Genomic DNA, 13,854 nt, shown 5'->3' with positions numbered 1-13,854 from the left:
AAAGAGTCAACTGTGACAGATAATGTTGTCTATAATAAAATTTTTAGAAATCTGGATTGAAGGTAATATTTCGAATGTATTTTATTTCCTTTAAAAAGTGTTATTGTGATATGAATATTTATTATGACTATTTTTCAATTTTATCACAAGAAACCTATCATGCAGAAGAAGGAAGACAATAGAAAGGTGCTAATATAATCTTAGATTTATCATATTTTTTGTTTTAATCATATGTTTTATTGCTTTATTGTTATTAGCAAAAACTTCTTTGAATGACTTCTCAAGGTTGTTTCTTCTAAGATTTCTAAGGTTGAATTTATCCTATCTTTTAAGTTATGATAGTTACATGTATCTTATAATATTAGTATGATTCACAATATATGATATATATTGATATACTTAATTCTATTAAATTTATATCTATTTCAAAGTACAGAATAACATACGCATGCAAGATTATCCATCAGAAACATATATATTATAATTGAGATAAAGCCAAGAAATTATTTGATGTCTAAATAAATCAAGTATATTTTGACTCACTAACCTTATATGTAGATATCTATCATATCAGCATCTTGACATGCAATTCTTTCTGTCGTTCACTGTTTATTAGTAGTTATCTAGCATAGACAAAATCATAGTGTTAAAATCAGGTTAGTCTGAAGAAGAATAAAGCAACAAGTTTGCAATTGAGTTCAGTAATAGAACAAATACTCAAAATATGCAGATCATATTAACCAATCAGAACTATAATAGCTTAACATCTCTCTACTTTGTAATATAATCTCAAGAATAATAATTAACCAGAAGTAACTTAACATCTAACAATGGCTTAATTAATAAAAACTCAGGTATGATTTAATTATAAAGTTTTTTTTTAGGTGGTGTGATTAAATGTGAAAACGCCAAGTAAAATTTTTTAACTGAGGTTTTAAATTTGTGTTTGAGAAAATCAGAAAACATGTCAGAGTAGCAATTGATTCTTTTTTTTTTCAATTATATAATATCTCAGTGTTATAACGTGGACAAATTGTATAAAGCGTTATTAAAAAATATGACATAAAATTTTTGAAAATTAAAAAAAAAGCCATGACAATGATGTCATAAATAGTTTAATTCAGAATAATATTTTTAATTGGTTAAGTTATAGCGTTATATTATATCACTATTTTTACCAAAAATAATTTTTTAGTAAAAAGTATCTACTATATAATTGCTACTCATTCAGTATCATAAAATAGATAATTGTTGAGTTTATTATGTAAAACAATTTTTTTTTATTTGAGACATTTAGAATAGTGGCTCAAAGCCAAGGAAAAAAATCATATGCGTTGTTGAGTATATTATGTAAAAGTGTTTTTTTTTTATTTGAGACATTTAGAATAATGGCTCAAAGTCACAAAAAAATCATATGCGTGAATAACAATAATAATAATTAGCATGAATTCACAAATGGAACGAAACAAACGACTGCATATTAGTTCTTTATTTTTTGGAGATTATCAAAAACAAGATCGCAAAAAAGTATTTTTACGGGCAATTTTAATTAAAAAAAAATTATTGGTCGAAAAGAATATAATGCTATGAGTGTAATAAAGATTTTTACTGGAGATCTATATTTGTAGTATAAAACAATTAAAGAATTTGTCAAAATTAAAATAATTAAATCATCAAATCCAGTGACGGAGCTACGTTCATCACTCCGTTAATAAGAGGGCAATGACCTCCCCAAATTAATAATTTGTAAATTCCAAGTCTCTAATCTTTTACTTTGGCCTCTCTTAATTTTCAATTTTTTCTCTCTTAATTTACATTTTTCATGTTGTCCGCTCACAAAATTTAAGAACTCCAACCCAAATCTTGCGCAAGTTGTTAAATAGTCGTTACGCGAGTGTATTTTCATAACGATGATGTTCCTTAGCTTTAAAGTTAACTCATTAAAACCAAACTACAATTAGAATTAAAAGTTAAATAGCTTCTCAGCCAGAATATAAGAATATACAACGGAGGGCATATTGGTGTGAGAAATGAATATAGAGATAGAGGTGGAGGAAAATATACAACCATAAATTATTACACAAATTCTATATCAAAACAATTATTCGTATAACATCATTTCTAAATATATGAATGAAAAAAAAAGAAATACAATGAAATTTAAGATTGTACAATTAACTACTTTCACATTCAAAAAATTGATATTTATGTTTCAGTTTTAGATGGGTATCAAAGCCAGTCAATAAAACAGATTCACTAATAATATATATATCATTTCGTGTATAAATATATTTTTGGAAAGAAAATACATATTAGGTAGGGACAGCTAAATAAATTAAATAGTGATTGGTCAGTATTTACTTTTCTCACTAATGAAGAATGAACGTGTAAAACTATTCTATAACCAAATATTAATACATAGACCAGTAATTCACTAATAATAAATATCTTTCCATATATGGGTGGGTACAGCTAAATAAATAAAATAGTGATTTTTCAGTGTTTGCTTCTCTCACGTAGAATGAATGTTTAAACTATGTTTTAAATTCCCAAAGACGAAAGAATTTTGTCCGTGTGACTTTTTTGATAGGATTATCGCAAAGCAAACTTATAGACCACTTATATGCACATTAAAAAAAGTTACAGAATCACTTTTTTTTTACACAATCACAACAAACACACAAATATTTAATATTATTATTAACGAAATTAGAATGTGCATAAGATACATATATTAGTAGGAATAATGCAATACCTTTTAGTCGAAATCTACAAGAGAAACTTTTACCGAGAGAAACAGCAGATGCTTTCAGCCAGGACGTGAGGAATTCAACTCAATAGGAAGGTTAAAAAAAAGTGAAATACAGTTAAAAAAAAAACACAGTTAGATCCCTGAACAAGATGGGTACAGATACAGATCCCAAACAGCAAATAATGCAATTAATTCTGAACTACTTAATAAAAATATATGAAGATGTGAATATTGAAATATTCTGGAAATTGCTGGGAATATAATTTTTGAATAATATTTTATATAACTAGATATTCCGAAACAACTCTCATTGTTATTCCATACTTCTAAACTCAACCAACCAAAGAGAAATATACCAATTATAATGAATAACTCAATCTTTTCAAAGAGATCTTCCGAAAATATATGTGTGGCCTTTGTGCTCTGATTATTGCATTCATAAAGCAAAATCACAAATCACTTATGTAACATACAAAAAGTTACAATCAGTTTCTTTTCACATAATCACAACAAACACGCATACCTTTTATGTTATTATTAACGAAATTAGAATTTGCGTAACATACATATATTACTAGAATAATTCAATACCTTTTATGCGAGATCCAGAGGAGAAACTGAAAAATATCAATTTCAATTAAGAAATTAGTTCTTTGAAAGAAGCAATAGAGTTTATTATCGATTTACAATTAACCAATCAAGCAATTAATAATCAATTCTATCCATCTATTAGCAATTATCAATCAATTCTATTAGAACATATTATTTAATTATAATCATACTGTCACATTCAAAATCAATATTTTTCAATTGGCAACGATTTCGAATTAGGCAATCAATAATCATATTGTAACGACCGAGTATGTTAACAATTAACAATCAATTAGAGCCACTCAACAATCAATTCAAACAATGATCATTATATCATAACCACTCAAGTCTTACGGCAGAAAGATTAAGTAACCTTCGGTGGTCCGCCAACGAGCAGAGACGAACGGCAAAATCCATGACGCAGGTCAGCGTGCAGCGGTAACATCCAAAGACGATGAGAGACGAGCAGCAACAACCATCCACAGAGACGGAGGAGAGGCGCAGGGTGGCATGGCGAGGATGAACCACAGCTCGAGCGGAGACGAGACGAGGGAGGCGCGATGAGACACGAGAAGCCGAGTATAGAAGGAGGACTGAGGCAGGCGTTAGGTGCAGTGATGGCGAGGACGGGCGACAACAAGATCTGACGAGCAAGAAGCAGGGAAGCACAGCCACAAGAGGTGAAGAAAGCCGCGGCGACGACGGAGGTGAGCTCCCAGCGCCCAGATCTGTGGTTTTTGTGACTGTGTGTGGCTGTGTGCCGTTAGGAATAGAGAGAAGATAGTGTGATTCATAGAGGCGGGGTTTGGTGGGTTTGAGAGTTTAGACTAGGGTTTTCTATATTAGCTTTAAAAAACAATTAAAATACCGAACTGGTCCGGATTTTTTAAACCCACCCGTTCACAACTTTTTACCAAACCGTCCGGTTCACCATCATTTGTCAATAGTGAAAATATGATGTTGTCATATTCATGTGATGAAAATTTTTATAATTATTTATTATGTTAATATTAAATTAATATTGTTTAGATACTTTTTATAATAAATTTTATAAATATATACAATGAGTTAATGAAAATTATATATTCTATAATTATGGTCAAATATTTTTTCTAAATTTTTTTAATTTAGATGTGACCATCGTTACTTTTTGAACAAGTAATAAACATGACGGTTAAAAAAATTGTTTTCAATACAAAAAATTTATATAAACAAGCTTTTGTAGGATAATGTATAAATAAAAGACTACATCGATTTTTTTTAATTAAAAGAAAATTTATGAGAATAAATTATTAGCAAATTTATATTATTTAATTTAGTTGATGTATAATCTCTGTTTTTTTTAATAGTTATTATCGCGCAACGCGTGGGCAATTGGACCAGTCCAGGAAAAAATTTTGGATAATACTATTGTGTCGAAGGAAAAATTTTTCTCATATGCTGAAGAGGCGTGGCACTAGAACAAAAATGCCGCGTGTTAGCATTATTTTTATATTGATAGATAATTTTCGTGTCAAAAAACAGAATGAGTAAAATATGTCAATATCATGAATGTTAATTACATTAGATTAATTTACTTTTAACAATGATAATTTATTTGTTGGGTTTTATTGATTTGTAAAACGTTCAACTTTAAATTTTTGTGAATATTATTTAAAAGGTAGAAATTAGTCCCTGAAATAACAAATTAAAATAATAATAACAACAACAATAATATCCTTCTAAAATAATAATAATAATAATAATTTAGATAATTAAAATTTGTGCTGAAAAATTTTGGTTTTGTTAAATTAGATGAAACGTATTTAAAAAAAATTAACAAACCAAAAGAAAAAATTTCAATTGTTCAATAGATTTTCATCTAATTTTATAAAAAAATATAAACTAAAAAATAAAAAGAAACATAGTAAAAATAACATTATTCATTAGTTTTGAACAATTTTTTTCTTTTGAAGCATGCACGAATTCAAAAGAGACCAAGCATAATTTTTTTAATAAATTTAACAATTTTAAGTATTTAAAGTTATTATATATTATATAATTTTATTTTAAAAATAGGGTAAATAATTATCTTAGATAAATAATTAAATTATTAAACTCAAAAGCAAGTAATAATCCTTAAATTGAGATAAATATTATTTTCAATCATTTTTTGATTAAATAAATTTCTAAAATTTTTTAAATTTAAACTTTTTTTTCTCTTTTTAAATATTTTTTCTCTTAATTTTCACACTTTAAGGTTATTAATTTTTAGATTGTATTTAATTTTATTTTTTTTATCGACAAATAATAGGATTGATACTATTTATGACGAAACTAATAAAATCATTCTTAAATTAACAAATTCCTATATTCTTGATGAACAACGAACATTTAGTTAAAAAATTTTATTTAAAATTTTAAAATTTGTACTAGCTAATTAGCAAACTCTACTTAAAAATTTGAAATTTGAAATTCTAATACTAATTCCTAATTAAGTGACTTCTTAACCGTATCAATTTTTAAATTTAATTTTTTATTTGTCACATTTATAAATTTTCTCTTTACTCCATTTACATTGTTATTTTTTTATATTGTCTCTATACAACAATAGAGGTACTTTCATCTTTTTCTCTCTTTTTAATTATAAGCTATTCATTTTCAATTTCATTATTTAAAGAAACGAAAAAAAATATTTTAACTATTAGTTAAATTTATTGACTGAGATTAAACTTATTATTATTTGTTAAAATTTTTTTACTAGAATTTTGATATTAGAACTCATTTATCTAATAAAATAAAATATTTTGTGATTAAAATATATTTATAACTAAACTTTTCGACAAAAAATATTTGGAAAAGTAATTTGGAGTATTATGACAATTCTCTCGATAAAATGCTTAACAGATTTTTTAAATAAATAAAATAAATCAAATATTTTCTTATTTTAAAAGATATATATTTTTATATTATATTGCACATTTCATAAGCGTCTCTTTATCTTTATAGCAATATTACATATTTCATAAGCGTATCTTTATCTTTATAGCAATAGCAATACAAATAGGGAGCTCTTCTTATGCTGACGTGGTGCTCATACATTGAGTTTAGGAATTTATTTGCTTAAATATCGACACTAGAAACTTTTAAACTTTTATTTATAAATTATAACATATTTTATTTACTTAGGTTGTTACCTTTTAAATTTTTAAATACACTTTCTTAGGTTGTTGGATATTTAAAAAATATTATTCATTTTTTTATTAATCATTATTGTACACATTATACACTGTTTTTTTTTTTGGTGACTTTATTATACACCAATTACATTAGTTCCCAACTTCCCGTACTTTTACTTATTATTATTATTATGTGTGTGTGTGAGGCGCATATTATTGGCACCTGAGTCAGTTAGCGGTTAAAAATTCGTAGGCTTGAGAAAAATGATGGGTGCTTTATCATTGGCATATCCATTCAGCAGAGTCACAGCCACCAAAGTAAGTGAAGCTCAAGCTAAACCTAACAATGGCTTCCCTTCGTTTCTTCCGAAGCAAGTTCACACTATCAAAGACCCCTTTGCTCGAAACCTCGCCATGCGTATTCACCGCCTACCCGTTTCTGTAACAACTAAACTACTTACTCATTACTTTGCTCTCTCTGCGTTTCACTTTTTGTGATTCAATTCTTTTGCTCTGCAGACTCACATGTTCATTTTATATATGTTTTAAAGTTGCTATTAACTGTGGTTATTGGAAATGACTAGCTGCTGTTGTTTGTAATTTGTGATTATGATTAATATTTTCTGACAAGGCATAATTCTCTAAAGTCTAAACCCATGGATATACAAGAATTAACACTTCAATTTGTTCCATAAAAAACAGAATTTATCTTTCAATTGGCTAGAGTAGCTGAAATTTCAGAAAGTAATCCAATCTTGTCAACTTCAGAAAATTGTTCAATGTTTGATAATGAATTGTTGTGCCTGCAGGCGGCTAATATGGCCACCTCATGAATATATTTGAATTCCACTCCATAATCATCATCATTATTATTCATAAATCTAATTAGTATATGGATCATTCTCTATTTCAATATGACACAATCAGGTTAAGTTCTCAGAGAATCCTATCATGAGTAGTTGTGTGAAGCCATTAATGATACAGAACAAGGCAAATCCAGTTGTCCTTCTTCATGGTTTCGACAGGTACTCCAAATGTGCAAGAGACATAATTAGATTCTACATTTTTGTGCTAAGACTAGCCCTGGATTTTACTCTTTTTCTTATTATTTTCAGCTCATGTTTAGAATGGAGATATACATTTCCATTGCTTGAGGAGGCTGGTTTTGAGACGTGGGCCTTTGACATTCTCGGTTGGGGATTCTCCGATCTAGGTTTGTTTTTGTTACTTACTCTTCCTATTTTATGTTTGTTCCTCTCCCTGATTTTTCATTTTAATGATGCTCAGTTTGTCTTCTTTCCTTCAGCAGAAAAACTTACTTCTTGTGATGTGGTATCAAAGCGCGAACACTTCTATCAGGTGCTTAATAAACTATGAATTTGAGTAAGACAGTTATTCTATAGGGTCTGACTTGTTCCTCAGCCTATATTCTTAAGGAATGTTCGTATTGCCAATTTTTAAGTTTCATTCAATGTGTATATTGTTGTTTTTCTTGCAATTGTTTCGGATTGTATTGAGGATGGATTTGATTTACCTACCAGTTTTGGAAGTCTTACATCAAAAGGCCAATGATATTGGTTGGACCAAGCCTTGGCTCTGCTGTCGCCATTGATTTTGCAGTCAATTATCCGGAAGCTGTATGTGCTATCTAATAATTTAAATTCAGACTATCCACAACAAGCCAGTTTCTGAGTAATTTATTTTACATTAAGCAAAATTTTCATTTAGTGACTCTGGTGTGAACTTATCATTCATTTGCAGTTCATCTTTTCAGGTGGAAAAGCTTGTTTTGATTGATGCTAGTGTATATACAGAGGGAACAGGAAACCTAGCAACCTTACCTAGACTTATAGCCTATGCCGGGGTGAGTGTTTTTCCAAGTTACTAAGCGTAAACATGTTACCGATAATTATCATGACAAGTCTATCATATCTAAGCATCATGACTGCCATTGCTTTGTATTGGAAAATATTATTTCAGTCTAATAATTTTCACTCCTTTTTCTGCTTAAACCTTATAATGGCAGTAATTTGTTTTCCGTAATGCTTATTCATTGGTAGATTCTATGCAAAGACAAGTTCAATCTCTTAACCAGAGTTTTACTTTTGTGGGGAAAGATACGTATGGGAGTGGTGAGGATGTAATCACCCTTATATGATGCAACTTACATTCACCTCTGCTCTCTCTTCATTCAGGCATATGTATTGAAGAGTGTTCCATTACGGTTGTATGCAAACTATTTGACGTTCAATGACATTTCTTTCAGTACCAGCCTTGATTGGACTAATGTAAGCTCCCAGGTCCAAAAGCTATCATGTTCTTTGATCACATTGTGTATATACACCCTATAATCTATATATGTTTTCTAGTTAAAAAATGTGCCATTTGGCACATGCAATCCTTGACCCTTATACTTGCCTAGCCATGTAGGAATGTGTCCTGTCTGGAACTTATTGTGTACGTTCAAGCATCCACCAAAGTACCCTCATCGTACTAAATGGCACTTATACTTGCACGTATTTAAATTGCAAATAAAGTTGATTAACATGGTCTTTATATATAATATTATAATTCTTATCAGATCGGCCGCTTGCATTGTTTGTTTCCATGGTGGGAGGATGCTACAGTGGATTTTATGATTAGTGGTGGTTATAATGTTATTTCCCAGATAAGAAAGGTATTTTCATTGCAGTATTACAAGTTCGTAAATGTATGTTGTAGTGGTGACATTATGTTGTTACGACATTGGAATATGAAAGTTTCATCATTCTTTTGATGAATATATATCAAAAGTTTGATAATTCCATTAAGTTATGTGACGTTTTCAATAATACACCCTATCCCCATGACCAAAATAAAACAGTCTACCATCAGTATGACTATAAGTTCATATTTTGGCCTACATTTCTCTGTGTGCTTGGGAATATACAATTTTAATTGTATGAGTCATACTTTGTTAAATTGTTATTATATCAAGACACATTCAGGTAAGGCAATATAGTACTGTATTTGAGACTGTTTTTGCACTGAAGTGCTGTATACATTACATCCTCAGAAGGTTGCTATCATTTATTAGTCTGTTGTTCACTGATAATGGTGAGAATTGAAACTCTCTTGCAAGGTGACTAGTGTTCCCCTTTATTATACTTTTCAAATTAAAACAGTTATGGTTCAAGTTTATCCTCACATGACTAGAAGCATAACTTTGTTAATATAAAAAACATGCTTGACTAATTTTGAATGTAGTAGTTTTCTTCCATAATTGTATGTCCAGAACTTAACATCTTCCTGAATAAGATGTTTTATATTTTGTATATGTTTCTCAGGTAAAGCAGAAAACACTTGTCATTTGGGGAGAGAATGATCGGATCATCAGCAATAAGCTTGCTGTGGTTAGTTAGTTCATCTTTCTATATTATTATAAGCAAGAAACACATAACATGCCACAAAAATGCCATGATTTTGAAACATAACCCTCGGTTATTTTTGTTTTGGGTTTATTTGACTTAATTTTGTTCCTTGATAAAGTTTACTGACTATATCATCTTTCAGCAACTGCACTGTGAGTTATCTGATGCAATTATACGCCAAATACCAGATTGCGGCCACCTTCCACATGTCGAAAGACCGGCTTCTGTCGTCAAATTCATTATTGAGTTTGTTCAGAGAGAAACCAAGTTAGTAAATCAATGTGTTTCAGCAGAATGATCACCTTTTTCCACTCTCCAACAGAGAAAACTACTGAACAGGTAACATTTTGCAAAAGGAGCAAGCTGGTGATCAATAGAGCTAAATATGTTCAAAACAACATTGTTATGCTCGAAACTAACAGGGGACAATCTTGATTCTTGATTCTTGTTGGAATTCCATATCCCTAACATTATGTATTAGAGAATGTGCAGACTGTTGTTCTTCATTCAGTCATAATTTTTCTTAGCTTAACCATGATTTTGTTTTGTGACATTGGCACACTACTTGTAAATGTTTATTAGGGTGTTACTATGATTGTTTAATTTGTTCGTAAGTAAGATTTCAAATATCCAAATTCCTATCTTTTATACTAAACAGAAGGTTGGAAAATGTTAGGAATCATTCTAAGCATAGGTTAACGACTTAACTCTGCCATAATACTACAAAAATTCGATCAAGTTTTTATGTTAACTAGATAACTGTCAATCTTTTGACGGCCTAACTTAGGTCAACTAAGTAAAACTTTGCAATAGTTTAAATATACAGAGGATTCTACTTTTATATTAGAAGTTTAAAACCAAATTAGGTAGATCAAATCTGTCTAATTATATTATTTATTCCTAGTTTGACTTTGTTCAAAATTACTAAGATGTCGTCTAAAGCATGCACCTTTATATATTTTTTATTTTCTCATTTGTCAGCTACGCATGTTGTTACATCAAACTAAAGTTATTCTAAGTTGGTGTATTGAGTATTGACTTGGAACATCCATAAGAGAAAACGTTCCCCGGAATGAATGATCAGCAGCCACACCCCACACGAGAAAGGAAAATCACAAATGAAATCGTGTTCCTCATTAGTCATTGAAAAGACCTTTGAACTAACTAAACTTTTTCATTAGGAATATGAATGTTGCAAACTGTTTTTCAGGTTTTTTTTAACCACTTGCAAAAAAAAAAAATGTATATGCGGTACCATGGCAGGTAACAAACAATCAGGGTATATATCATACTAATAAAAAACTTGTGCAGCTGAAAATGAAAGAAAGTGAATGAATGAATAACATGTAAAGTGTGGTGCTAATCATGCAGAATAATTATTTAAGAAATGGGAGAAGAAAAATGGCAGTGGCATGGAATCATAGATTAAAAAAATAATTTATATATGGGCTAGGAGGTTCCATTAAATTAAGAAATAGTGCCTCTCATAGTCATAGATATACAAATGGAACAAAGCTAAGAAAACTGACTAGGTTTGTTTCTACACTAATATGTAGTCAAAATCAATCAAATATAAAGTGATGATAATGAAGCCAAATTCCCCTACCCTTTTTTATTCCAAAAAAGAAAAAAAATGGGTATTGCTTGAATTGATGACTATGGTTGCAAAATCTGGTCCATACATATGCAAAACAAGTTTAATCTAGACCCTCAAGACTAACAATAAGGTAAGAAAAAGGGACATTAGAAACATGGTTTTGGTGCCTTGTAAAGGACTCAAAGCAGCTCCACTCCCATCATTGACACCAGTTGAAGATGATGGACTTATTCCAAACACACCAGTAGGACTCCCTGTTCCAAAACCGGTGCCAGTGCCGGTGCCGTTGCCGGTGCCGGTGCCTGTTGATGGTGTAGTGGAAGGTGATGTTCCTGGTGTACCGGTTGAGGGTGTTGTAGAGCCTGATCCAGCATTGCTGCAACAGAACCATAGAATAACAATATCAGCAAATAAATTAAAGACCTTATGGATTAATATAATATAAGAAGTATCAATCAATAACAACAACTCTTATGTAACTCAGAAAATGTTTGTTGTACTCATTTTTTAGAGGGCACCATTGATTTATTAGCATTTTCTATCTGATAAAAATTTAGCGAGATTCACATTTTATCTAATGGTAAATGATAAATGAGTTGGCATAATACTTGATATAAAAAAATAAAATAAATATCCTATCTAAGAATATTATATATGAGAGCACAGATGTAAAGATCAAAGTGGTTGAAGTTGACAAGAATAATTGTGGAACATCCTAATCATGACAGCTAATATTTCAATTTCAATAGAACAAGCATATGACACGGCTTAGCTCAACTGGTGGAAATCTAGAAGTCCTGAAAAACAAAAATTTTTAGCTAAAACTGTCAAATAACACAAAAAAAATTCAGGGTACATAAACCAAAGAAAAAAAAAGGCTTCTTTTACTATAACCCAATAATAATAATAACAATAATAATAATAATAATAGTAACGGTTTTGACTAATGTTGTAAAATGCAACGTTTTTTCAATGCTGAATAAAAGCACTCAGTTTTTGAAATGCTTTTGTATATTGCTGAAACCCACCAAAGATTCTAATAAGCTTAGCCACCCACCCCAAATGGAAAAGTAGAATAATCCTAAAAAAAGGAATCATGTTAAATCACGTTTACATCTAAATGAAAAAGAGATTCGAGAGTAGGAACAGAAAACACTCCCAAAACAAACTAGTTTCATAGGATCATAAGACACATACATAATCAAGTCAAGATATACATACCTAGGACTTGAGGGGTAAACACAACCAGAAGATGTAGCTGCAGATTAAAAATTAAGCAAATAAATTAGTAAAGAAAAATAAGGAAGAGAAGAATAAAAATTAAAATTGGAGTTGTACTTACAAGGTGGATTTTGACTAGTGGAAGCAGCACCAGAAAAATCACAGCTATCTTGAGCATTACCTTTCCTTTGGTAATAGCTATTAACAGCATAGTTACAGTGATCTTTCACAGTGTTTGGTTGGTAACAAGCTCCATTTTGGAGAATAGCACTACAATCAGCTCCATTCCCACAAGCATAATCTATTGCTTTCTGAAGTGCTTGATCACCTACACCATCTTTGCATAAACAGTACAGAGCATCTATTGCAGAAAATAAAAAAAGAACAGTCAGCTCATACAGCAATCAAAATATGCAATTCAGAAATAACAAAATCAACAAGGGAACAAAAAACATGTTTAGAAATTTCCTTAACTAGCAACTAAAATTCACTCTCTCAATTAGAATTACATAGCATGTCTTTGATCATCATAGTAGAAATCCACCTCACAAGAACTTAAAGCAAGAAAAAGCAATAATCAATTATAGGAACTCATGATGTCAGAGAAAACATACATGGATCAGCAGCTATCTATAAATTTTGAAACTTCAAAAATAGAAAGACTTACTTGAATGGCCAGTGAGGGCCAAGAGAAGCAGGAAATAGAGGAAAAGGGCCATGAAAAGGTAGAGTAAGAAAGGGAGAAGAAAAGAGAAAGATAAAAGTGTTTGGAGAATGAATGAATGAATGAAGAATCTGTGAGGGACAAGAGAGAAGTGTTGTGGTTTAGGTGTCTCTATCAAACTATATATCACTATGGCTTGTGTTTTACATCATTTAAGTGAATGATAAAGGCATTATTATACAATATAAAGGCATAAACTGGGAGGGTACTGTTCTGGGGAATTGTGTACAGGATTTCCTTAGTTTTATAATTCACTGATTACTTTGTCATGTTTTCAAACGGCCAATTTTACTGTAAAAATGTTTTTTTTTTTTTAGAGTAAGGCGACATATAAACATTTTGAATAGATTAGTTAATAAAATCTTTTAAAATAACAAACGTAATAAATTAGAATCTTCTAT

The 13,854-nt window shown here is 30.1% G+C and overlaps 2 protein-coding genes across 3 annotated transcripts; one reads left to right on the top strand and one right to left on the bottom strand.

Annotated features, from left to right (window-relative positions):
* Positions 1-6,709: 6,709 nt before the first annotated feature.
* LOC107481486 (uncharacterized) lies at positions 6,710-10,540 on the top strand. Of its 2 annotated transcripts, none has more exons than XM_016101769.3 (10): positions 6,710-6,942; positions 7,429-7,526; positions 7,617-7,714; positions 7,811-7,860; positions 8,043-8,138; positions 8,276-8,365; positions 8,697-8,789; positions 9,083-9,178; positions 9,828-9,893; positions 10,054-10,540. In XM_016101769.3, the coding sequence occupies exons 1-10, from the start codon at positions 6,766-6,768 to the stop codon at positions 10,207-10,209; spliced, it is 1,020 nt and encodes a 339-aa protein (XP_015957255.1). In that variant the 5' UTR covers positions 6,710-6,765; the 3' UTR covers positions 10,210-10,540. The 2 variants fall into 2 exon arrangements, with proteins under 2 accessions (XP_015957255.1, XP_015957254.1); XM_016101768.3 differs by having other exon boundaries at positions 7,808-7,860.
* Positions 10,541-11,332: 792 nt separating this feature from the next.
* Positions 11,333-13,597, bottom strand: LOC107481487 (PLASMODESMATA CALLOSE-BINDING PROTEIN 4). The gene is made up of 4 exons (XM_016101770.3): positions 13,397-13,597; positions 12,851-13,090; positions 12,730-12,766; positions 11,333-11,884 (listed from the first exon to the last, which is right to left on the bottom strand). Exons 1-4 carry the CDS (start codon positions 13,446-13,448, stop codon positions 11,614-11,616), a joined length of 600 nt encoding a protein of 199 aa, XP_015957256.1. The 5' UTR covers positions 13,449-13,597; the 3' UTR covers positions 11,333-11,613.
* Between the last annotated feature and the right edge of the window lie 257 nt (positions 13,598-13,854).

The sequence above is a fragment of the Arachis duranensis genome, chromosome 3 (genome assembly GCF_000817695.3).
Source record: "Arachis duranensis cultivar V14167 chromosome 3, aradu.V14167.gnm2.J7QH, whole genome shotgun sequence".
NCBI classification, from domain to species: domain Eukaryota; kingdom Viridiplantae; phylum Streptophyta; class Magnoliopsida; order Fabales; family Fabaceae; genus Arachis; species Arachis duranensis.
This window is presented reverse-complemented; position numbering and strand designations above follow the sequence as displayed.

Coding starts and splice junctions, on each gene's coding strand:
- LOC107481486 (XM_016101768.3), top strand. CDS start 6,766: ATGATGGGTGCTTTATCATTGGCATATCCATTCAGCAGAGTCACAGCC. Junction 7,527..7,616: donor CTTCTTCATGGTTTCGACAG/GTACTCCAAATG, acceptor TATTATTTTCAG/CTCATGTTTAGAATGGAGAT. Junction 9,179..9,827: donor TTATTTCCCAGATAAGAAAG/GTATTTTCATTG, acceptor TATGTTTCTCAG/GTAAAGCAGAAAACACTTGT.
- LOC107481487 (XM_016101770.3), bottom strand. CDS start 13,448: ATGGCCCTTTTCCTCTATTTCCTGCTTCTCTTGGCCCTCACTGGCCAT. Junction 13,091..13,396: donor GGCCCTCACTGGCCATTCAA/GTAAGTCTTTCT, acceptor TTTCTGCAATAG/ATGCTCTGTACTGTTTATGC. Junction 12,767..12,850: donor CACTAGTCAAAATCCACCTT/GTAAGTACAACT, acceptor TTTAATCTGCAG/CTACATCTTCTGGTTGTGTT.